At 42.2% G+C, this 25099-nt stretch overlaps 1 protein-coding gene across 1 annotated transcript in view; it reads right to left on the bottom strand.

Moving 5' to 3' along the window:
- Nucleotides 1-25099, bottom strand: part of LOC137615242 (rho guanine nucleotide exchange factor 38-like) — a 396680-nt gene that overhangs the window by 81549 nt on the left and 290032 nt on the right. The window contains exons 11-13 of the mRNA XM_068344950.1: nucleotides 16583-16729; nucleotides 12640-12789; nucleotides 12311-12427 (exon numbers count right to left, since the gene is read on the bottom strand). Coding sequence (XP_068201051.1) covers nucleotides 12311-12427; nucleotides 12640-12789; nucleotides 16583-16729 — 414 coding nt within the window. The remainder of the gene's footprint in view (nucleotides 1-12310; nucleotides 12428-12639; nucleotides 12790-16582; nucleotides 16730-25099) is intronic.

Here is a 25099-nt window from a genome sequence, read left to right as displayed (position 1 = left end):
GAAACGAAGGTAATGTAGACCACTCTCCATCTCTCAGAATAACTAATGTGGTAGGAAATGCCATGAATCTCACCTACTCACTATGCCGAGCCCAAGGCAAGCAAAAACATGACAAAATTGGATGTAATTTGCATTTTCCTAACAATACAAATCTTGAGATCTTTATTATAGAAGAATATTACTTCGGCAAAGCTGAACTAGCCATAACATAAGACTTTTAACGAGGTAACAACCCTGCCACTAATCAGCAGGTGGGGTAGTAGGGGGTAGACAAGCCACCCGGCTCTAACACTCCATGGTGAAATGACGTCACTTTTGATTGCAGGCATGACTTACAGGGAGATAGGTGATGGTGGACCTGAATGAATAAAGAGCACAAGGTTTGTATGGTTAAGCAAAATACAAATTTGTAATTTTTTCCAACACCTACTACAAACCTTTTGTTCTATTACATGAGCAGTCTTAACCAACTGGCTGGTAACTTGACAAGGGGTGTGACTCTGTGCTTTTCACGAGCTTATTAGAAGCACCCTCTCACCTAGTTAAATCTCCTGTGTGAGCGATAGCCGACGGCCCGGGCAATTGGTCTGTGTGAGAGAATGAAGTGAATGTGACTTGTCCAAGTAAGGATTATTGGGGTGATACACACCCCGCTTACTTAATATAAACATTACCCTACTCCCCGTCATAGGGAGAACGGGGACATAACAAATATCTATCATATATCATGTTACACAAGGGAAATTGTTATTACCTGCAGGCAGAGGTGCTGTTCCCCAGGAGAGGGGAAGATGAAGGAAGATGATGCCAGTCATCCAACCAAACATCCCAGAATAATCCTAGGTCCCATCTGCCCTCGACCACCTGCTACTTGTCCCACAAGGGAGCCGAGGAATCAAACCATATGTTCTGCAGCCACCACAGGGCCTTTGGAGAAGGCATCCACATTCCTGTGGGTCACATATTGCAGGTAGTGGGCTGTGAAGGTCATCTGATGCTTCCAAACACCCGCCAGAAGAACCTGCACCACAGAGTAGTTCTTTTTTAATGCTAGCGATGTACTGATGCCCCTAACATCATGGGCTCTGGGTCTACAAGCTTTTGCAGGAGTCTGGATTCAAGGTCCAGTTAATAAACTGTCTGATCCAAGCAGAAATAGTATTCTTGGTGACTCTCCTCTTGACCCTGCCCGTGCTTACCAACAATTTGTTGACGTGTGGGCAAGCTCCTGTGGTTCGTTTAACTCCTCAGCGCCCTCACATGGCAAAGTAACAGTTGATTTGGGTCCCAGTTACAGAACAAAGACTATCAACCTGGAAAGGCCTAAATCTAAGATCTGGTACAGCCAGATTTTGAGTCTTAGCAACAAACTCATGGAGGAATGGCAAGAAGGAAGACCGTCTTAAGTGCAAGTTGCTGCCTGATGACTGACGCAGTGGCTAGTATGGTACCCCTTTCAGGGTTTTTAGTGCACGTACTACGTTCAAAGGAGGTGGTCTGATTTCCGTCTGAGGGCAAGTGCACTCAAAACCACGTATGAGAAGAGACAAGCGTGGCTCAAAGCTGTGGTATAGTCTTTCACTGCCAAAACAGAGCAGAGTTTTACCTCAAGGAGGTATAATAAGAATCCCGCTATCACTGGGATAATGGTGTCAAAAGGAGCGATACCCATTCCACAACGCCAACCACAAAAGATTGACCACTTCGCCTGGTAGATGGCAGAAGATGACTCCCGGACGTATCCAAACATCCTTTTTGCAGCCAGCCTCTCACTCGAGAGAAGATGCTGGATAACCTCCTGGCGTGAAGACGTAGTGAAGCCAATGCCTTGTGGTAGGTCTTTGAGTGTGGGTGTTTGAAAAGATCAGGAAGTGGTGGTAGCTCCCTCCGCATCTTTGTGAGCAGATGTAGAAGGTCTGAAAACCATTTTGCATGCTGCCACATTGGAGCTATGAGGGTCATCAACACATCTTACAATACCCTTACTTTGTTCAGAAGTTTCCTTGATAGGCAAAAGGGGGAATGCATAGACGTCTAGATGGTCCTAATGATGCTGGAAGACATCTTGCCAATGGGCTTAAAAGATCTGGTACTAACGAGTAGTACACCAAATATTCATGGTTTAGAGACATCACAAACACGTCTATGGTCGGTGAACTCCACAAAGTCAACACTTTGTTGGCTATCTGATGATTCAAAGACCACTCAGAGGCAGCTATCCGAGTCTTACTGTTCAGAATGTCTGCTGGGATGTTCTTCTTGCCTGGGATGCAACGGGGCTGATAGGACTACTGAGTTGTCTTCCGTCCACCTTATCATTTTTACAGCTGGATGGCAAAGCTGCTGTGAATACAGTAGGTACCTAGTTGTTGGTTTACATATTTCACTACCGTAGTGTTGTCGCTCATCAACACCACATATCCTGAAAGGAGCTGTTGAAAGTGTTTGAGAGCCAAAAAGGCTGCTCTAATTTACAGGAGGTTTATGTGGCAATGCTACTCGGACTCCTATCACAGTCTGGAGACAGTGTTGCAACATGTCTGCCACCCACCCATCTTTTGATGCATCTGTGAAGAGCATCAATTCCGGAGGATGAGAGACAAGGTCTACTCCCCTGAGGAGGTAGGTGTCCAGCACCCACCATCTCAGGTCTCTCTTTTGCTCTGGTTCCGTCGGAACCTGATGGTTTGGGGAGTCGTCGTGATGAAACCAAAAGGTCTTTAGCTGCCACTAAAGATCATGTGCAAAGATGGCCGTTGGGTACCAGATGCTGCAGTGAGTGAGGTGTAACAACAGCTAGAGCAATCGATGAGATGCTAGCAAATCTTGCATTCAGAAGGGGCTCGTTGCCTTTCTTAGTCTTTCCCTTCTGCTTTTGGACAGAAAGACTTTGCCTAATTGGGTGTCTATTAACATCCCGAGGTACTGTATACCAGTTTCTGAGATGGTAGCAGAGGTGACTTCGACAAATGTTGATTAGCCTGTCTCAGTATAGGAGTATAGTTGTTTCACCGAGTCTTCTAGAACTAGCCAATCGTCTAAGTAATGAAAAAGACTAATGTCAGTCTTGTTAGCCCCAGTTGACAGTTAGGGAGAAAACCACAGCACCTTGAAATGCTATGTACTTTTGTTAAAGACGAATCTTAGGTACTCCCTTGAGGATGGATGAATTGGGATCTAGAAGTACACATCTTTCAGATCTAGTGTCCGACCATCTGGTCCGTATCCACTTTGTGAACGTAGTTCATTGCATGAACTCACGAACTCATTCAGGGCTGAGAGGTTGATGACCGGTTTCCGGGCTCCAGATGCCTTTTCTACAAGACAGAGTCGACTGTAAAAGCCTGGAAACCTGTCTAGGACCTCCTGGAGAGTATTCTTCTCTAGCATGGTCTAGACTTTGGCCTGAAGGGCCTGTTCTTTCATGGATCCTCTTGTGTAAGAATGTAACATCACTGGATGTCAAGTCAATGGAGGGAGAGAGAGCATGAACGGGACGTGATAGCCCAGGCGGAGGACGCAGACTGTCCAAGGTTCGGCCTCATGTGTCATCCACCTCTGCCACTTGCTCTGCAGGCATCCTCCCACCGGTGAAGAGGTAGGAGGAATGCTCTGCACTAGCGGGAGCAACCACGTCTGCTTCCTCTTCCTCCTTTGCCCCGAGATACACTCTGCTGAAAGGTTGCTTGGGACCCTGCTTCTTGAAAGCTGGTTGCTTAGGGGAATATTCACAACGTGCCTAGAATATGTTTTTAGAAATACCTATTGGGAAATGTAGGATTTAATATCTATAGGGATAGTTGCCACAAGTATCAACAGGAGAGATTTTCTTGCGGTTTTAGACACTGCCACTTTGCTAGGGGAAAAAGCTAGGCCCTCCAAAACTGAGGATTATTTGGGCATTAGAGCTCTTTTATGACCCTGGTGGTTCACCGGAACAATCTCTGAGTTGGTTGTGCCGAGGAGTAAGGGTGTAATACTATAGCCCTTTGAATGAGGGAGTTGTGACTCGTCTTCCTTCAGTGTTTAGTAACAGCGTTGATGTCCTCCACATTGGAGAGGGAAGGATCCTCCTTCAGTAAGTTGCAAAGCTTGAGCACTTCTCTCCTTGGCACCTGCCTCTGGAATCTTAAAACAACGGAGTCACAACGTTTCAAGACCCAGTTGGACCACTGGATGAAAACTTTGTAAGTTAGAAACTTCATTGTCCTCATGCCAAAAAGTAAAATGACTAACACTATTTCCCTTCTCTGCTCATTGGAGAAATCTTCATTCCATAAGATATATCCAACTGAGCCAAGCCATTAGTTCAACCATGAAACAACTTGCAAAGAACACTTTGCAGCGTGCTCCATGTTCCCGGCTTCCATTGCAGAGAAAGTCACCGGCAAACCTGCCAGTTTCCCAACGGTGATATTCTTTTTTAACACCAATACAGCCGGGTCCAATGGCATAGGAGACGGATCATCGTCTATATCTCATGATGATTCCACTGTTGTATATAGGGTAGAGGATGAAGACGAGATGAATTCCCTGCTCTGAGGGATTGTGATACTCGTACTTGGGCAAAAGCCCTTTTCTTGGCCCCTAAGACCCCTCTAGACCAAGGCAGAGCTACCCTAGTCTTGACAGGTCCCAGGGTTTTATAGAGGTACTCTAGGACTGTATTCTTTCCCTCAGAGCTTATGCGAGCATGATCACCCAAGGAATTAATCTTCCTTATGCAGGCTAAAAGCTGCTTAAAGATGTCATCAAGTCTCCTTCTGCATCTCAGGAGAAAACTTGGTACTAGCTGCCATTGGTAAGTCAACAGATTGGTCAGAACTATCACCCAAATAATCATCCTCCTTCGACCCCGCACCCATAGGAGCTCAAGGTGGGTCAAGGTCATCAGGGATGTCCCCAGCTGGGGCTTGAGACCTGGGAGGGTGACTGCGCTCCTCCTGTCTCGCTACACATGGTACATTACCTTGATCTTCCTTCAGAGGATCTGGGGCCTTAAGTCTTAAGGCCCAGTTCTTGGGAATAGACTTCGTTTTCTTCCTCTCTCGAGGTTGGACTGAAAGGGTTGCAAGGAATGTTAGTAACTCGTTCCTTATCTTCTCCGTCGGTTGCAAAACTTTTGGAAGCATAGAGGAAATGTCAGCCAACTCCAGCAGAGGAGTGGAAGGTTCGTTTTGGACAAAACCTATTGGTGAAAATTGATAGTTGTCATCCAATGCAATCTCTCTCGATATTGAGCTCCTGCTAGTTCTAGGATGCATTGTATCCCCTGGGGGAGGTGTTGCTTACGTTGCTCTCTCCTCTTCTTCCAGGGATTAATTGGGACGGGGTTCAATTTTTCTCACTCAGGGTCAAGATTGGTCTTTGGAGATCTTAGAATCCAAGTATTGTTGATATCTGGAAGACCACTGCAGAGAAAGAGGGCTAGGTGTTGGCAATATGGGAGCTTGTCTGGCGGCAGAGCTCCTACACCTATTGTCATTAGTAGTCCCAAGGGACTCTGACATTTCAATTGGTATACAAGTACTCAGTACTGCAGGTGGAAGCGGGGTTGGTCTGGAGGTTGCCTGCCTAACAGCTTGCACCAACTGCAAACACTATAAAGATGTCCTTTGTGAGGCACTGCAAGAGTGTGCAGACTGGTTACCTGCTCTGGGCAAACATGAACAGGTGAGCATTCAAGTTCATTAACGAGACATGGCCTGTGCAAAGGCAAGCGTGAACAGGTGCTCATGGGCGCACTACTGAAGTAGTGTGACTAGCTGAGCGCTCATGCACTACTGTGGAGTAGCTTTCACCTGTGTAAGTGCAAACGCTACTGAAATAGCGTCGGATCACATGTACGCGCTGCCGAAATAGTACACGACAGGAACTCCATCACTGCGACCGAAGGCGCGAGTAGGCCTATGTCAGCGAGAGGAGCTCGCACGTATACCTTGCTAGACTGTTGGGTGTACCCCACTGCACAAGACTCTCTCGCTAACCTAGGGGCTACTCACCAGCATGTCTGAGCAACATGGGATCCATCATGAACACTGGTTAGTGCACCCATAAAAGGTTGACGATTTGCCGTATGCGCTCTTGCAGGAGGAAAAGCAAGCTCATATGGTGGTAAGTAAGGCAAGGGTGATTTTCTTGTTTGCTGGTGAACAAAGGAAAAACAGGCTCATCCCCATTAGGAGAAGAAGCACTAGGCGCAGGACCCAAAGGACCTGGCCTCACAAAAAGCCAAGCATCCTGTAGGACAGGAGATGTGAACAGTCTGCTAACCGGCTCATTATCTCGATCTAAAAAGCAACGCTCCTAGGAGCTAGAACGAGGCCTGGAAGAATTCAGTTATAGTAGCCTACTCTTTGCAGAAAAAACAATCAGGTGAGGATTAAGGGCAGTGAAATTAAGGGCTTCATGTGCTGCTGGACCTAGAGCCCTGAGCGAACTCAGTCTGCGGGTGCGCAGCGCAATCAGCAAGCATAGAAGACTGACGGTGGTCAGTTTCTGGGTTTACTTCATAAGGCTCACACACTTGGACACTACGAAGGGCACCAGGCTGCCACGGTTCTCGTTCATATGCCGGAGCTGCATGAACGATGGGTGCAACACTAGAGGCAGGAAGTGCTGTAGCTGGCGATACGAGAAGCTCTGAGGGTCATCTGCCCTAGGGTCTCAGAGGGGAAGGCCGAGGTCAACCCTTGGAGAGTCGTATATGTGCTACCACTGTCGCCCCACCTGAAGCACCTTAGCCAGTCATTCCTTTCGGGGAGAACCCGAGGTTCCTAAAGACGACCAGAGCTGACGCATAGAGTCGGTGGACAGTCTTCACTACGGCCAAGGACACTGCGGCAGGCCACCCAGCAATGGAAGGCTGTCATGGGGTCAATTGGCCACCACTCATGCCAGATGGTCTTCCAGAGGAGACCGAATGAGAAGAGTCATCGGGAGGGAATGAGATGCCAAAGTAAGAAGTCATGACTTCCTTGACTTCAAGGAAGACCCTGAAAGCAAAGAATCCCTTTTCTGACTTCATTTTCCTATGCCTTCCAAACTGGACCCACTGGGAGGATGGCCATTCCCTACACAGAGACCTCCACAAACAGACATGATATCTGCGTGAACAGCAAAGAGCATGGGGATCCCTCTCCACAGCCAACAAAGAAGTACAGCAAGGGGAGCCCTCTACACCAGGACAAAACCTCTTAACACCAATTCCAAATAAGCACACCTGAAAAGAAAGAAATTCTCAAAGTAACAGCCAATTCTAAATAAAGGTTAACAGGGGAGAAGCAAGATGCAGGTCCGCACTCCACTAAGCCAAAAGCAAACGTGATATTTCACCGTTGAGTGTGAGAGCGGGGTGGCTGGTCTATGACTCGCTATATAGCGGCAGAGTTGTTTACCTCGTTAAAAGTCTCATGGCTAGTTGAGCTATACTGAAGTAATATTCTCATATAATAAAAAAAGAGAAAGGATTGTAGAGGTTTCGGAACAAACTGTCTTTAGAGTCAGGTCTTTATCTAAAACTTGGTACTCTGGTAACATCCCATGCAGGTGGTTTGATTTCTTTTGCTGGTAATGATTGCTCGAAACTCCCCATCACCATTGAACTCCAGGGTTCAGGAAAGGTCAAGGCCTTCAAGTCCAAAGGTTTGGCTCAAGGCTGGATGATAGCCTTTCCACCGCTAAGACCGAGAGAAGTTTCTGTTAGCAAAGGTAGACAAGACAGTCTGCAATTAGTTGGAGAGGCTCTGACTGATGTACTGTACTTTTCCACTTCTACAGCATCAATTACGGAATAAACCCCGCATTGCCTATTAGGCTGCTGTTAGGGATTTTCTGAGGTATACAGACATTTCTTTTACAGTACCTTATAATAAGCCTTTTACTCTGAGATGCTGGATAGTCTCCATTACTTTACTGAGCTGTGGTACCCCTGCAAGTGTAGTTGGCAAATAAGAGTGGGTCAAAGGTACAGTGCCTCGATGAGGAGCATCATTAGGTTTGGGTGCCATTCAGCATGTGAACATTTGGGAGCAACCAGGGTTACTCAAAGTTTCAGGGTAGTCAGTACCCTTTGAATCAGGCAAGAAGGAGGAAAAAAATAAATGACCTTTTACTCTGAGATGCTGGATAGTCTCCATTACTGAGCTGTGGTACCCCTGCAAGTGTAGTTGGCAAAGAAGAGTGGGTCAAAGGAACAGTACCTCGATGAGGAGCATCATTAGGTTTGGGTGCCATTCAGCATGTGAACATTTGGGAGCAACCAGGGTTACTCCAAGTTTCAGGGTAGTCAGTACCCTTTGAATCAGGCAAAAAGGCGGAAAAAAATAAATGACGAGGTTGTTCCACGGATGTTGGACTGAATCCTCTAATGCCACTAGATGGTGTGGAGCCCACGGACAGAGAGCTACTAGTTTTCTATTAACCATTATGGTGAACATGTATATTGACAGGGTGCCTCAAAAAGTTGAAAAACTTCTCCACTTGAGGATGAAGGAACCAGCATCCCGAGTTGGTCTGATTCCTTAGATATGCTTCACATCCCTTCTTTGATGCATCTGTGAAGAACAGCATTTCCAGAGAGGGGCACACCAGAGAAATTCCCTTGATGAGGTTCTTATCCTTTAGCTACCGTGTTAGAACCTGTCAATTCATTGGAATCAGGTGATGAGGGGGTTGGAAGCTGTTGTCTAATGTCTCTTCAGAAGTTTACTACAATCCCCATATTGTGACCAATGGAGAAACTTCATCCCATTTTGAAGGAGCTGTCAACAGGAGGAGGAGAGGATCAAGCAATTGTCTAGATACCTTAGGAGATATATCCCTTGGCATGAACCCAAGCTGAGACTAATGTGAACATTTCAAAGCACAAGACTTTGAACTGAACAACCTTCATCCACAGGATAGAGCAGAGGAATTTCCTTGAATACTAAAGGACTGGTATTAGATAGTATGCATCTTTCAGGTCTACAGACAGCATCAAGGCGTTTCTCCCAATGGAGGCTCATACGGTGCTCACTGTCTCCATTTTGAAGGAAGTCTGTAGAACATAATCTTTCAAGGATGAGGGGTTGATGACTGGTATCCAACTCTCAGTTGTCTTCTCCAGTAGTAACTTGTGACTGTAAAATCCTGGAAATCCATCCGTGAGATCTAAAGCATGCCTTTGTATAATAGTTTGTCCACCTATGATTTGTGGCTGAGTTGTTTCTCTGACTTTGGATGGTATGATGATAATGTTGTTGGAATCTGAGTGAGGGGAGGTCGAGAGCCAATGAATGGAATATGATATCCATCCCAAAGGAAATTTACCATCCATTCCTTAGCCCTATGCAATTTCTACCTTGCCCAATGGCTTGATAGGTACAGTATCCCTCAACTCGAGGGAGCAAGAGAAGGCTGCATGTACTAGCGTCCGCTGACAGCTCTTCCATCTCATCTCCTGGGCTGACCACAGCGGGGTATAAAGGGTTGACTCAGAGCTTGGTTTTTATGAGATGAGGTAGGAAGAGGTGTCAATTTTGTCTTTGGAATCAAATAAGATTTCATTAGAGTCAACTATAAAGGTGTTGTCGACTGAGTGAATTTTGGTGTCCATACGCTCTTAAAGGAGACAACTTGTCGGAAAATAGAGTTCTGAGACAATTTCCTCCATTTCAGCACTCTCTTTTCAACTTCCCTGGGAGGGAAGAGAGTTGGACTTTAAGAGCAGGAATATTTATCAGGGCCAAAGTCTCTTGCTAACAGTTCTGCCTTAAAGGACCTAGTTGGTCCACTGGTTGAATGACTGGTATGCCAAAAAGAGGACTGCCTCCATCCCTGATAGGACTAGATCAGTTAAGTTATGGTCCATAGAAGGAGTGACGAATACCCCTGGAGGCTTTCCATGGCAGCAGCTTCCATGTTGGCATACTCGGATACTGATTAGATGGTAGGTTCCAATCAGAGTCTTTTCATTGATGTGTCTGGAGTAAAGGTTGTAACTGCAGCATTAATAGGTAAAGAAGGACTGGCCTCCATGGGTGCATAAAATATCTTCTGACAAGAGAGTGCTGGGGGGACTATTTTGTTAGAACGACTAGCTCTGAATTAATTCTCCAAGAGACTTTTACGTCTAGATTCTCAATTACTTCATAAGCCAGTTCAGACAAAGGAAGTTCCAAAGTGGGTCTTGATCCCTGCGGAGCCTCAAATAAGCTATCAATGGAGGTGTTGCCCGTCTTGGCCAGAGCCCCGGAAGCTTTGCCTAAACCATTCGTTTGCCTGATAATGGCAAGGACCTTCAGGAAGATTGATTCAGATTCTGGATTTTCTGCTTCTCCTGATGCAGGCATTGAGCTCTAAGAAATCGGATCTATATCTCCAGACTCATCTCTGAAAATGGTAAATTTATGAAGGAATTAGAACAATCCATGGGTAGTCAAAGTTTAACCAGTTTCTTTCCTGGTTCTAATACAGAACCTGGCCGGTATTTCAATGAGGAGGCGGCCCTGGCCAAGGGTCTCTCTTCCTTAGCATCCATGGAAGTGTCCTTTGATCCCACACAAGCCTTAGATGGCTGGTCAAAGGCCTGTACTGGTGAAGGGATTGGGCATTTATTCAGGGAGGACCTGCAAAGTTTATTGTCTTAGTGTTGCTTTTTTAAGTTCAAAGAATTCCTTCGGTTTAGCTAATGCAGATCGCAAATGAGAGATCACTCACAAATAATACTAATACTTACTATGCTACAAACCTAGTTGGAAAAGCTGAATACTATAAGCCCATGGGCTCACCAGGGAAAAATAGCCCAGTGAGGAAAGGAAATGAATAAATAAACAAACAAAAAGCAATGGACAATTAATATGAAATATCTCAAGAACAGTAACAACACTAAAATATATCTTTCACATAGAAACTATAAAGAGACTTATGTCAGCCTGTTCAATATAAAAACATTCACTAAGGTTTTAACTTTTGAAGTTCCACTGATCTAACTGCCTGATTAGGAATATCACTCCACAATTTTGTCACAGCTAGAATAAATCGTTTAGAATACTGTGTAGTATAGAGTCTTATGATGGAGAAAGCATGACAATTAGAATTGACTGCATACAAAGTATTACTAACAGGATGGCACTGTCCGTGAAGATCTTAATGGAAAGTATGGTCACAATTATGGAAAATCTTGTGCAACATGCATGACAACCTAACTGAACAACAGTGCCAAAGATTAATATCTAGATCAGGAATAACAAATTTAATACTGCAATTGCTTGTCCAACAAATTGAGATGAATTCAGAAACTGAAGACCAGACTGGAGACCAATACTTGAAACAAGGCTAAATGAAAGAATTAAAGCACTTCAGAATAGATTGATCACCGAGAATCTTGTAAGACTTTCTTAATAAGCCAATTTTTTGTGCGATTGAAGAAAAAAATAGACCAAATACTCCTCAAAAGTAAATCTGCTATGAAGAATCAAACCTAAAATTTTAGGAAGTGTAAAGAGTTAAAGAAACCTTGTCAATGCTGAGATCTGGATGTCAAGGAGTCACTGTCCTCAACCTATTTACAATCATACTTTGAGTTCTGTGAGGATTCAACTTCATGTCCCATGATTTGCCCCATGCACTGATTTTAGCTAGATCTCTACTAAAGGATTCAACAATCCCAAATCTACATCCAAGAAATGGAATTGAAGAGCTAACAGAAGAGGAGCCGGAGTGGCAAGTTTCGTGTAGTCAGAAATTGAGATATTGCTGTCTTTCCTGATCTTGAAGAAGAAAACAAACGGAGATATGCTTGGATATCTTCTTCCTACTATGAAATCTCTCTGACTAAGAAGACGACCACTCCTTGTACAAATCACAAGGGGAATCAGAAGTGTAGCGATGCCCTCTGCATGTTGGACACAAAGGTTCCACAGTGTCTATCCAGCAGTGATATGTCTGCATTTTACCAAGTTCCTTCACACTCATAATGCAGTGAGAAAAAAAGAATATTAGGAAAAACTTTATAAAGATCACAAAAAATTCAGGCCATTGGAGAGCATCGGGAACATGTCTGTTCAACACAAAAGCCAGAATCATAATGGAGACTCATAGGGCTGTCAGACCCGGACCACCAGTGAATACTGGATGGTGGTTGTCAGAACCTTGATAATTCTTCATTGGTTATTATCAGATTTTGCCAGAATCTTACCACTACTAAAGGATGAAGGTTTTTATTTGTATACGAACAAAAAATAATCAAGTGCAAATCCCATAAGCATTCATAAGTACTGGATAAAAAAATCTAGATAACCACGTCCACTTCAATAGAAATAAGACTTACTTTGTGTTCACTTCCTTCTAGTACTGAAAAGAGGGATCTTGCATGGCGAATCCTGTATGAATGTGACCAGTTTTTAAAATACTCATAACGAGAACCTGAGCGGGATTCCCTTTGTATCTGAAATATTTTACCTCATTGGTGAGTGTCATAACAAAGGACAGTCTTATATAAGTGCTGTGCACAAATGCCACTAAATACCCGAAAGTTTAAATGATTTATCTTATCAAAATTCACACTCTACAAAATATCTCTATTATTGGAAAATACCAATCATTAATATTTTTAACCATTGTACATGACATTTGGGCCTTATCATTGATACTATTTACCTGATCAGCTGCCTGTTCAGAATCTCCAGGAGAACTTCGGCGTGAACGTCCTCTGGATCTAGATGGGAGACCCTTGAAAAATTCTGAAGAACTTACTCTTGATGGTTCCCCATTATTACTCTCACTTTTATCACGCAATTCAACTTGCTCCTGTTTGATACATAGGGGACAATTAGAATTCAACATATTGGACATTGTTAGTAAAAGTTTTACTGTATTATCATTATACTGCATCAACAATTATTTTAAACATACAGTACTTGTGTACTTATCATTATTATTATTATTATTATTATTATTATTATTATTATTATTATTATTATTATTATTATTATAAGCAAAGCTGTAACCGTAGTTGATAAAGAACAATGCTCTAGCCCATTAGGGAAAGTAACCAAGTACAGAAAAGAAACAGGAAACTATAAATATACTACAAAAGACTATTAAAAAATAGAAAAAAAGAACAACATTAAATAGATAACAAATTATCAAACAAGATATAAATCAATATGCACAACATACTGTAATTACATTTATAACAAGTTTCAAATTCCGAAATTCCTTAGATTATGGAAAGATCAATTCACAATTTAATCATAGCCAGAATAAAACTTCTAGAATCCTGTTTAGTACCGAGACTTGAAAATAAAATATAAGACTGTTAGAATTAACTACATACCTAAAATAAAATACAGTAGTTGGTATAGTGATGGAAGATTGAATCCAAAAGATGATCAAAATAATGAAAAACTACAGAAAGCACAGTGAGCTAATTGAACGATGGTGATATTAGCATCCAGACTACCGTAGGTAAGATTTAATAGACTCAAGTTTTTGTCCCAGAATTAAAGATGAGAGTCGGCAGATGAGCCTAACAGGATACTGTACAACAAATCTTTAAAGTAATTTATATTTTTCCTAGCTATACAAACCCGAGTCTTTTAGATAGGGAGATGTTTTCACCTCGAGCTAGAACAGTCATTGAATTCTTTAATGAGGTAGTTAACTATAGGTGGTGAGCGAAGGCGAAAAGCCCCACTCCTCCACCTATTGGAAAATTCTCACTTTGACTTTTCGGCTCAGGACAGACGGGTGGTAGGGGGAGAGAAGTACAACATAAAGGACTCGGGTTAGAGCGGGTAGAAAAAAAAATTACTTTAAACTTTGTTGTCCATATGCCTATAAAAACCTTTTGTCTATCAAATAGGAAGACTAACTGCTTGGTGGTTGGAAATCCCACTAGAACTAAACTAGCTCCTACTTTTTCTTCCCTGAACTGTCAATCTACCTGGTCTTGCAAGGGAATGAAGATGACTCCAGGAATCTTCTATCTGTCTCTCACAGGGATGGGTAGAATGATAGGACCTGGCCTGTCACAGAGGAATTGTACATGATCAACTAAGGAATCCCTTTCCCTGAGAATATATTAGTATGGAATAATATACCTTGCATATGGTGATCAATGGGTTGGTATATATTCCATCATCCTCCCCATCACAAAAGAGAAGGGGGTGACACTTCTCAAAGTTCTAAAGAATGGTGCTCAGAAGTGAAACTTACCAGCATCAAGTTAGTCCAGCTTGCAACATTTTCCACCACTTCTCCTCCAAAAACAGGGAACAAAAAAGAAGGAGAAGAGCCATTCTATCATTCATTCCAAACTTACAACTATACGTTACCATAGACAAGAAGCTTTGTGTCCTGTGTGGGAGCTATCCCCACAGGACCAAGCACAAAGGTGTTAAGAGACTTTTGGATATACTCCAGTAAGTAAAAGGCCATGAAGGTGGTCTAGCATTTCTAAACCCAAAATTCAACACCTGGCTGACTGAAAGATTTTTCTTGAAGGCTAGAGTGGGGCCTATACCCTCAACTCAGTGAGCTCTGGTACCTACCTGGTACAGTACCTTGATCTTCAGCAGATGAGATGTATGTTACACATATTATCTCGAGAAGCCAGAAGGAGATCTTTGATACCTCTTCCTTGGTCCTACCAGTGCTAATGAAGAGTCGCTGACACTCGGCCTGAGGCATCGGGTCCTCTTCAAATAGCTCCACAGAGCTTGATACCTCTTTCTTTATCCTGCCAGTGCTAATGAAGAGTCGCTGACACTTAGCCTGATGTATTGGGACCTCTTCAAATAGCACTATAGAGCCCTCAAGAGACACAAAAGCATCTCTTCTCGATCACCATCTGACGCTTCACAGAGTGAATGGAGAAGGTCTCGAACCAAGGGTCGTGCACGAAATGGTACGAGTGTTGGCCTCTAAGCCTGGCACAAAACTAGAAGAGACCTCTTTTAATCCCTCAGTGTGTGTGACTAAGTAAGAGACTGTGCAATTCAGCAATTCAAGTAAGTACTCTGTTTGCCAATGCTAAGGCAAGCATAAAGAGGTCTTAAGAGTTAGATCTCTGTCAGACGGCTTTCCCAAAGGCTTGAACAGGATATGCATCAGGGCATTAAGAATGTGGCTAGCATCCCACTCTGGGAGCCCGAGATCCTGAGGTGGGCAAGACTGCTTGAAGCTCCTCATAATTATGGACAACTTCCACGAGAAGTCTATAACCCTTCAGTCAAAGACCATGCTCAAGGCTGAGAGGTAGCCTTCAACAGCTGTGACTGAAAGGCACTTTTCTTGGTGAAGAAAAACAAGAAAATCGGTGATCTGCGCTCGAGATGCTCAGATCCAAGAAGTATATTTTCTACGACCCATCACAGAAGATGGCCCACTTCCACTGGTAGACAGGTGCAGGTACCACAACATCTGCTATGCAGTGCTTTGTGAAAGCATTTTGCTTAGAGGTGCTGGATAACTACCAACCATGAAGTTCCAGCGACTTTATGGATTGGTGGTACCTCTGAAGATGTCACTAACAGAGGAGTGTGGAGCATTGGGGTAGTTCTCTTTGGACCTCGACTAGAAGGGCTAATAGACACCACTTGGCATGAAGCCATCTGGGAGCCACCAGGGTGATCCGGACTCCTAGCATAAACAAACCTTGATTGATTACCAAATGGATTAGACTGAACAGAAGAAAAGTGTACGCAACCAGGTGTTGGAAGGCATTTTCAAACATGGGAAAATTGGTCTGGAACAGGGGAGCTAAACATGGGAGCTTCCTGTGTATCCCTGTATTAAAAGGGTCGATTTCCAGAGAATCCTGCAGGGCAAGAAGCCTCTCCAGTATGCAAGGATGTAGGGACCACTCTATATCCTACAACCTGCCACTGACAACTGAGTGTGTTAGCAAATTCCTTTTGCCTTGAATGTACCTGACTGACAACTCTACTGTGTGGAGTGCTGCTCACTTTTTGAAAGAAAAATAAAATTTAACATTCGCTTGAGGGTACATTGGTACATCTGTACTCAAGGCGGCTGGAAACGAAAGTGTAGAAACTTTGGCAAGTAAGGAGTCGGGGCTTCTCGCCCTTGCTCCCACCTGTTGCATGACTGCTTATTAATCTATTCTATAACTGTCCAGCTTTCGAGCTGAAACATATTCCTTACCTAAAGGATGATGGTTTGTATCTACATGTACTGTAATGGCTTTGCCATCTCATAGCTTTATAAAATATATATGCTTTTTTTTTCCTCTACAGAAATGTACAAGTCTACTGAGAAAGGCCTGGTACCTACTAATGCTTAGACAAGGTTAAGAATATGCTAAGAATATAATAAAAGTGTATGTATAATTTCATATTTAATAATATCAATACCATGAATCTTTACAAAAATATTATGACAACTGGTTGCTTATGTAAACCAAGGAACAATTGGCTGACAATGAAATGAACAATATGACTACAATAGGGGAAAATATTTCCAAACCTAATACACTACTAAAACAAAGAACTGTTCATATAATGTAACAGACATTCATAATGGCTGTAGCAAACTTAGTGTAATATAAAAATAATATTCTTCTAATCAGTATACTTACAGATTTCTCAGGTTTTTTAACAATTTCTTTTTTCTTCGATATGTGCTTTCTCTGATATGCATTTGGAAGCGCCTGCAAGAGATTTTCAACCCTCTGCTTTGCCTTGTTTTCTGCTTCTTCTGGTGTCAAGTAAGATAACCCTGGTTCCTAATAAAATTGTAAAAAAAAAATAAGATACTAGTGCTCAAATCCATCCTATTGTATATCCAAACAAATTTGAAAATGCACTTGAAAAACAGAATTGTAATAATGAAATTTGTTAATTCTATACTGTACTTATCTGATGTTCATATTGCTTTCATCTTCAGAGGCTTGGTATGTCGACATTTTCCCTTAAAAATTCAAAAGAAAAAATCCCGTTTTCTTTCATTCCAATATACTAATGCCTCTAGTAAAGAAATGAGACTTACCAGTGTCTAAGAACACCAACATTCTGTCCATGCCATATCCCTTCTTCAGTCTCCAAGTCAAAATAATTCCCTATCCTCTTGACGACACTAGTCAGTGGGGATGGAGATAGGCGTATATAAGAACTCGGAAGGTTCATAACGAAGTCTTTATAAATACATTGTAACAGTAACACTATGTCTAAATTCAACAAAACAGAAATGATGACTGGAGGTCTTTAAATATTGAAAGACCTAAGGACACCAGCTGAAATGCCTGATATAGACAAGTCTTAAAGTTTATTATACAAAAGGAAAAATAATAATCTAAAAACATTAAAATAACTAGTAGTGATAAATCCCTTGACTTATATCAACCAAAATAACCATCCCATTGTTTAATATGCCTATTACTAGTAAACTGTCTTTTGAAACTTACGATAGCCAGCCTAGAAGACCTCGAAAGCCATTTGCTTCCAAAGATATGGTGGTAGGCTGGGGTTTAGTACCACTGCCAATAATTGGTTGTCTGAAAGGAGTGGTTTGCACGGTGACTCTCTCAAACACTCCAATAACAGAGGCCACATAACTACAAACCATTCCCTTTGTGGTCGGAGCCTATTCATCAGTGCTGATGTTTACAGAAATCCAGAATTGTCAATCCCATGTCAACATAAAGATCCAGATTTGGGCGGTCTTGTAACAAGGCATTCACCTTCTATGGCAAACGAAACAAATTTATCTGTTTGTTTAGTGAGGCTGCAAACATGTCTGCTATTGGTATACCCTACCACTTTCAAATTTCTAGACATATTGGCAGATGTAGCGACCATTCTTTTATGTTTCGCTGATTTTCAACATGTTCGCTTTCCTCCCAATGAACTGAGTACAAAGAAATATTCCTCTCCAATTTGTTCAGTTAATTAGCATTTTTCTATCTGCTATAGAAAATGGATTGTATTTTGTCTCCACTTGTCTTTGGATGAATGTCAATGCTGTTGTGGTGTCTGAGAATACTACCGTGGTCTTTTCTACTACCAGTATTTCCTGAACCTAAAGCACCTTGAATACTGCTGTAAGTTCTCATTAACTGATATGAAGAGTTGATTCCTGCAATGTCCATTTCTCTGACAGATATAGAAGTTCCATATTTTTTTCTACCCTTCTTATGAAGGATCCGTGAACAGAGAGGGGTCTGGGATCTTCATCTCCAAGGAAATTCCCTAGGTTAACCAATCATGATCAATCTAATAATTTATCAGTTAAATCTAATTCTTCAACACCAGAATCGAGATTGTGTGTAGCTCAAATATCTTTTTCCAATTTAGATTGAGATGAAATTGAGATACTACCACTGGTAGTAGGTTGGCCAAGACACCAGCCACCCGTTGAGATACTACCGCTAGAGTTATGGGGTCCTTTTACTAGCCAGACACTACTACATTAGATTCTTCTCTCTGGTTATGGTTAATTTTCCTTTTACCTACATATACACTGAATAGTCTGGCCTATTCTGTCCTCATACACCTGACAACACTGAGATTGCCAGACAATTTTTCTTCGCTCAAGGGGTTAACTACTGCACTGTAATTGTTCAGTGGCCACTTTCCTCTTGGTAATGGTAGAAGAGACTCTTTAGCTATGGTTAGCAGCTCTTCTAGGAGAAGGACACTCCAAAATCAAACCACTGTTCTCTAGTCTTGGGTAGTGCCATAGCCTCTGTACCATGATCTTCCATTGTCTTGAGTTAGAGTTCTCTTGCTTGAGGGTACACTTAGGCACACTATTCTATCTTATTTCTCTTCCTCTAGCTTTGTTAAAGTTTTTATATTTTACATATGAAATATTTATTTCAATGTTACTGTTCTTAAAATATCTGATCTTAATACTAATTAATTCTCTTGTAGTTTATTTCCTTGTTTCCTTTCCTCACTGGGCTACTTTCCCTGTTGAAGCCTTTGGTCTTATAGCATCCTGCTTTTCCAACTAGGGTTGTAGCTTAGCAAATGATAATAATAATAATAATAATAATAATAATAATAACAATAGTAGTAGTAGTAGTAATAATGATAATAATAACAATAATAATAATAATAATATAAGTAATATCAACAACAACAACAACAACAACAACAATAACAATAATAATAATAATAAATAATAATGATGATGATGATGATGATGATGATATTCTCCTCTGTCCTCATGCACCTGACAATGCTGGGATTATCACCCAATTCTTCTCCACCCAAAGGGGTTAACTACAGCACTGTAATTGTTCAGTGGCCACTTTCTTCTTAGTAAGGGTAGAAAAGACTCTTTAGCTATGGTAAGCAGCTCTTCTAGGAGATGGACACTCCAAAATCAAACCACTGTTCTCTAGTCTTGGGTAGTGCCATAGCCTCTACCATGGTCTTGCACTATCTTGGGTTAGAGTTCTCTAGCTTGATGGTACACTCGGGCACACTATTGTATCTTTTTACTCTTCCTCTTGTTTGATTAAGTTTTTATAGTTTATTTAGGAATTTTTCTATTTTAATGTTGTAACTGTTCTTGAGATATTTCATTTTTACTGGTTTCCTTTCCTCGCTGGGCTATTTTTCCTATTGAAGCCCCTGGGCATCCTGCTTTTCCAACTAGGGTTGCAGCTTAGCAAGTAATAATAATAATGATAATAATAATAATAATAATAATAATAATAATAATAATAATAGAAAGTTACTAGACCCTTTGAATGGCCGGATAGTAATACATTGGATCCCTCTCTCATTATGGCTCCTTTTCCTTTGCTTACACATACGCTGAATAGTCTGGGCTATTCTTTACACATTCTCCTCTTTCCTCATACACTGACAACACTAAGATAACAGAAAAATTCTTTGTCACTAAAGGGGTTAACTGCTGCTCTGTAACTGTTCAGTGGCTGCTTTCCACATGGTAATTGTAGAAGAGATTCTTTAGTTATGGTAAGCAGCTCTTCTAGGAGAAGGGCATAACAAAATCAAACCAATGTTCTCTAGTCTTGGGTAGTGAAATAGCCTCTGTACTATCGTCTTCACTGACTTGGGTTAGAGTTTCCTTGCTTAGGTACTATTCTTTTTGTGTCCATATTTCCTTTCCTCACTAGGCAGTTTTCCTTGTTGGAGCCCTTGGGCTTATAGCATCCTCCTTTTCCATCTAGGGTTATAGCTTAGTAATAATAATATGCCTACCAAAACGATATTCCCATTAAAACGTAATGGTTTATCAAAATCCCTCTCCATCTGAACTGAGACTTCATTCTTTGAACTTTTAATAATAGAAGTTATGAGCGAACTCTCTTTCTGACATAGAAAAAAATCAAGAAGAAATAAAAATAGTCAGTTGCCAGGTATAACAGAACTCGGAGTCCTAGTATTCTTAGCGTCTGGAAATGAGAGCCATCACCCTGATGAACACATGAAGGGCCATAATGAGACAATAAAATTGGCACTTTCAGTAGTTAATCTTCAAACCACTGATGAAATAGAAAAAATTCTTAAAATCCGATGAACAGGAATGGTTAAATACCTATCAGTAGGGTCTATAAAACATCCAATCTCCTTTCTTTAATGCTTTCAGAAATGCTGAAATTAAAGTCATCCAGAACTGGTTTCTAACCTCACGCAGCTTTTGGGACAGGGAATAACCCGTTGGAAAAACCTTGAGAAAAGTTTAATACCTCTTCTGTCTCATCTTTTACCAAAATTTTTACAATCTCTTACAATAAAAGTTAGTGCCTGTCATATTTTATAGCTAACTTGTTATAATCATGCAGACAGGAATGACACTTTGAGTGATCCTTTGTATTTGAATTGGTCCCAACTGTATTAAAGTGTTGAGCCTGTTGTTCTCTTGAATGAGAATTTGGTCAATATAATTGATAGGTTTATCCCTTCTTGTGTGTCAAAATACCAAGTGAAAGACAAACACGGGCTCAATGATGATTGTAGATGTGCTTATTTGGAGTGTGAGGAATGAGAGACAGATTATAGTTGAGTGATGGTTTATTCACGAGACAGGGGAATGACATAGACCTCTGCGGACAGAAAGGTAGCGTTCTGCTGGGCAGGTGACTGACCCACCGCAGACTGGTGAGATTGACCGAGCATTTGTGTTTCTTTACGTTAACATTCTGATAAATATAAAAGCCCAAGTTTAACATAAATTAATGAATAATACATGAGATGAAAGAGCAGATGATTTTACATATGACAAAATAAACAACAATTATGCTACGTTGACAGGAAAATATATACAGGAGTAAAAGGAGAGCTGAATTGACAATGAAGCGTAAGACAACGTCCTTACAACTACTCCCCACCCACAAAAAAATTATTAAAAGAAATTTTAATGATTGTATGAGAAAAATATGGATTATCACAACAAAATTGAATGAATATTGAACATTGAAATATACACTAGTCTCAGTAGCGAAACAGGGGTTGCAGGCGGTCTCGTCATCGGGACACTAGCGTTGTTGGGCCGCTATCTGGAACTTGTGAGTTTTCATTTAGCGATTGCAGGATACCACCCTAGTGGCGGAGCCCGGGGGGTTCGACTGTTGTTTGCGGTCTTTTTGGATAGCGTTTGGTCAGCTTCACTGTAGCTTCCTTTGGTTTGTTTTGGGCAGGCACTCATGGGCACCGCCCTTGCTGTTCATGAAGGTCGTTGGCGTTGTAAGTAGGTTTCAATCTACCCACGGTTAACCAGTCTTCTGCTCCATGGACCATGATTTTGAAGGCCTTCTTTGTTCTCTCTAGTACACGATAGGGCCCCTTGTAAGGTCGTGTGTGTGGAGGGTGGGGGGGCGTCCTGTCATATGAAGATGCAGGGACAAATATCCAGGGTAGCTGGCCTGAAGTGCGTAGTCCTGTCTGTCTATGTCCTGTGACAGGGCGTGAATTTCCTTGCCTCTCTCGAAGTTGAGCGATGACAACATTATCGGGGCCTGGGTTGGAGGGGAAGAACTCGCCAGGGACAACGAACATCTCCCCGTAGACTTCCTTGGCTGGAGAAGCATTGCCATTGGATTTTGGAGCGGTTCGTAGACCGAGGAGGACCCAGTGAAGTTGTTGGATCCAATTGGGCCATTAAGGCCGCCTGCAAGGAACGATGGCTTTTCTCAACCATGCCGTTGGCCGTGGGGTTGTAGGTTGTCGTGCTGTGTAGGTAGGTCCCCATGAGGTGGGAGAGGGATGCCCACAAGTCGGAGATGAAAGTGGGTACCCTGTCGGCCATCATGTCGTCTGGGACCCGGAAACGGCTGACCCAGCTGGAGAGAAGGGCCTGGGCACATGCGTCCGTTGAGGCCTCAGCCATAGGAGTTGCCTCTTGCCACCTTGTTGAATGGTCGATGATGGTTAGCGGGTACCTGATGTTTCCTGAAAGTGGTAAGGGACCCACTATGTCAACGTGGATGTGGCCAAATCGTCGCTTGGGCTTACGGAAACTGCCGACCCCTGATTCAGTGTGACAGCTTACTTTGGTGGTTGGGCACATAGTGCATGCCCGTGTCCATTCACGCGAGTCTTTCTTGATGCCAGGCCACACGAACTTGTCCGTCATCAGCTTGGTATTCGTCCTCATTGCGGGGTAAGAGAGGCCATGGATGATGTCGAATATTAATTTTTGTCTTAATGGTGGGATGAAGGGTCGAGGGCGGCCTGTGCTAGTGTCACAAAGAAGAGTGGGGCCGTTGGGCTCCACCTTGATGTCCTCCCATTGTAGGGTGGTTGGAGAGGACCTTACATCTGCTGTTGCGGGGTCGGTTGCTTGTTCCCGAGCGATGTCGTCGTAGTCCACCCCGATGTGGATGGGGTTGATGTTGATCCTTGAGAGGGCATCGGCCACTGGGTTCTTGTTCCCCGGGACGTAGCTGATGGTGCATCCAAACTCGTTGATGGCTGCCAGGTGTCGTTGCTGTCAAGCTGACCAGGCATCCCTGGACTTGGTGAAGGCGTAGACTAATGGTTGATGATCCGTCTGGATGGAGAATGGGGTTCCCTCCAGCAGGTACCTGAAGTGCCTGATGGTGAGGTACACCACCAGGAGATCACGGTCGAAGGTGCTGCAGAGTGTCTGGTGGTTTCAATTTTCTGCTGAAGAAGGCATCCTGACATCTAAGGTCATTGATGCCGATATCATTGAGTTTATATATAAAAAAATAAAAGAATATTCAAATAAAATCATAAAAGTTGAATGTCATTATAAAAGTTAGTTTTCAAAAGACCTGCTTCTGAAATCAATAAAAAATGCCACTTGCATAGTAGGACACATCGTGTCAAAGAATCTTGGTAAGGGAGAACCTGCCCCCCCTCACCTCGAGCCTCAAACAAATATCTATTCCTTGAGTTATTATAATTGAGGCATTCAGTCATCAAATGCCTCACTGTTTGAGGTACTAAACAGTCGTCACAATATTGTTGGTGTTGGCCTTTCAGCAGAAACTAGTGTGTCAACCGAGTGTGACCAATAAAGAGACAGCAAAGAGACGTCTCCCCTTTTCGAGGCATAATGTTATACCTTCAAGGAGATATGACATTTGTTATTTCTCTTATTTTATTGCCATCTAGACTATTCCAGTGCTGTTGCCATTTATTGCACTGCAATTTCTTGATGTTAGGTAGGAAATCATTACACAGAATGGGATACCTTCTTGGCAGCAACTCGGATGCAGCATTCTTTGCCAGTGAATCTGTCTTCTCATTCCCAGACACACCTACATGTGCTGGAACCCAACAAAATCGAACTATTATACCTCTCCGTCCAATAATAAAAAGCCATTCTAAAATCTTTAAAACTAGAGGGTTACTAGAATTAAAAACTTCCAAAGCTTGAAGGACACTTCTTGCATCACTAAAAATTGTAAAATTACCCTCCTTCTCCAACGCTATTTTCTTAATAGCGATTAATACGCCATACAGTTCGGTAGTATATATGGAAGTGGTTAGAGGAAGTGCACCTCTGCAATTAAAACCATTACTATGTACTCCAAATCCAATGCCAGCTTCAGATTTGGAGCCATCAGTATATATAAAAGTCGATCCTCTATGTTCTTCATGTTCCATAAAAAGAGACCTGGCTTCTAGGTCTGTCATATTCTTCTTAACTCCAATAAAGTATTTACAAAAAGATATCTCTAGTAATTACCATGGAGGCGTTGATGATACCTTGAATGCAAGTACCTTACTTCTGATTATATCCATACTGTTTAATCATTGTTTCACCCGCAAGCCAAAAGGTTGAGGAAATTTTGGGTGCAACTCAATGTATGTGGGGTGCCTTACAAGGCTTGCAGTCTGAAAGGCTAAAGAATTAGGGAGTCTTTGCAATCTAAACCAATACCGAATAATGGAAAACATTCGGTAAAGGTCTAGAGGTAACTCTCCAGCATCAACATGGAGACTTGGGATAGGTGAGGTTCTAAACGCTCCTGTGGAAAATCTAATAGCAGCATGATGTATTGAGTCTAATATATCTTTAACCGGCTTGGGGTGGCTGAGGAGTAAATTTCACATCCATAACCAATTTTGGAAAAAGTCAAGGCCTTGTATAATTTTAAAATGGTATTGCAGTCTGCCCCCATGATGTATGGGATAATACATTTAAAAGATTCAGAGCCTCAACACATTTAGCTTTTAATGCTTTTAGGTGATAAACCCATGTAAGTCTACAATCAAATATCAAACCTAAAAATTTAGCTTCCCCTACACATGGGATACGTTGACCTTTAATGTATACATCCGGGTCTGGATGTGCTCCCCGGATACGACAGAAATGTACAATAGTAGTTTTACTTGTCAAGAACTTGAATCCATTCATATCGGCCCAATGGATAATTTTGTCAATTGAGAGTTGTAGTTTTCTCTCAACCATTGCCATTCTAGCTCCAGCAAATGATATGGAGAGATCATCCACAAATAATGTTGAGAGAACATCCCGGGGAATGGCTGAGGATATCCCATTAATTGCTAGTGCAAAAAGGGTTACACTCAGCACACTACCCTGAGGAACTCCTCCTTCCTGCCATTTACTCTCTGATAAGAGTTTCCCCCACTCTCACTTGAAAAACTCTATACTTAAGAAATGCCTGAATAAATAGCGGAAGCTC

The sequence above is a fragment of the Palaemon carinicauda genome, chromosome 21 (genome assembly GCF_036898095.1).
Source record: "Palaemon carinicauda isolate YSFRI2023 chromosome 21, ASM3689809v2, whole genome shotgun sequence".
Lineage (NCBI taxonomy): Eukaryota > Metazoa > Arthropoda > Malacostraca > Decapoda > Palaemonidae > Palaemon > Palaemon carinicauda.
The sequence above is the reverse complement of the archived record's forward strand: the minus strand, read 5'-3'. Positions and strand labels throughout refer to the sequence as shown.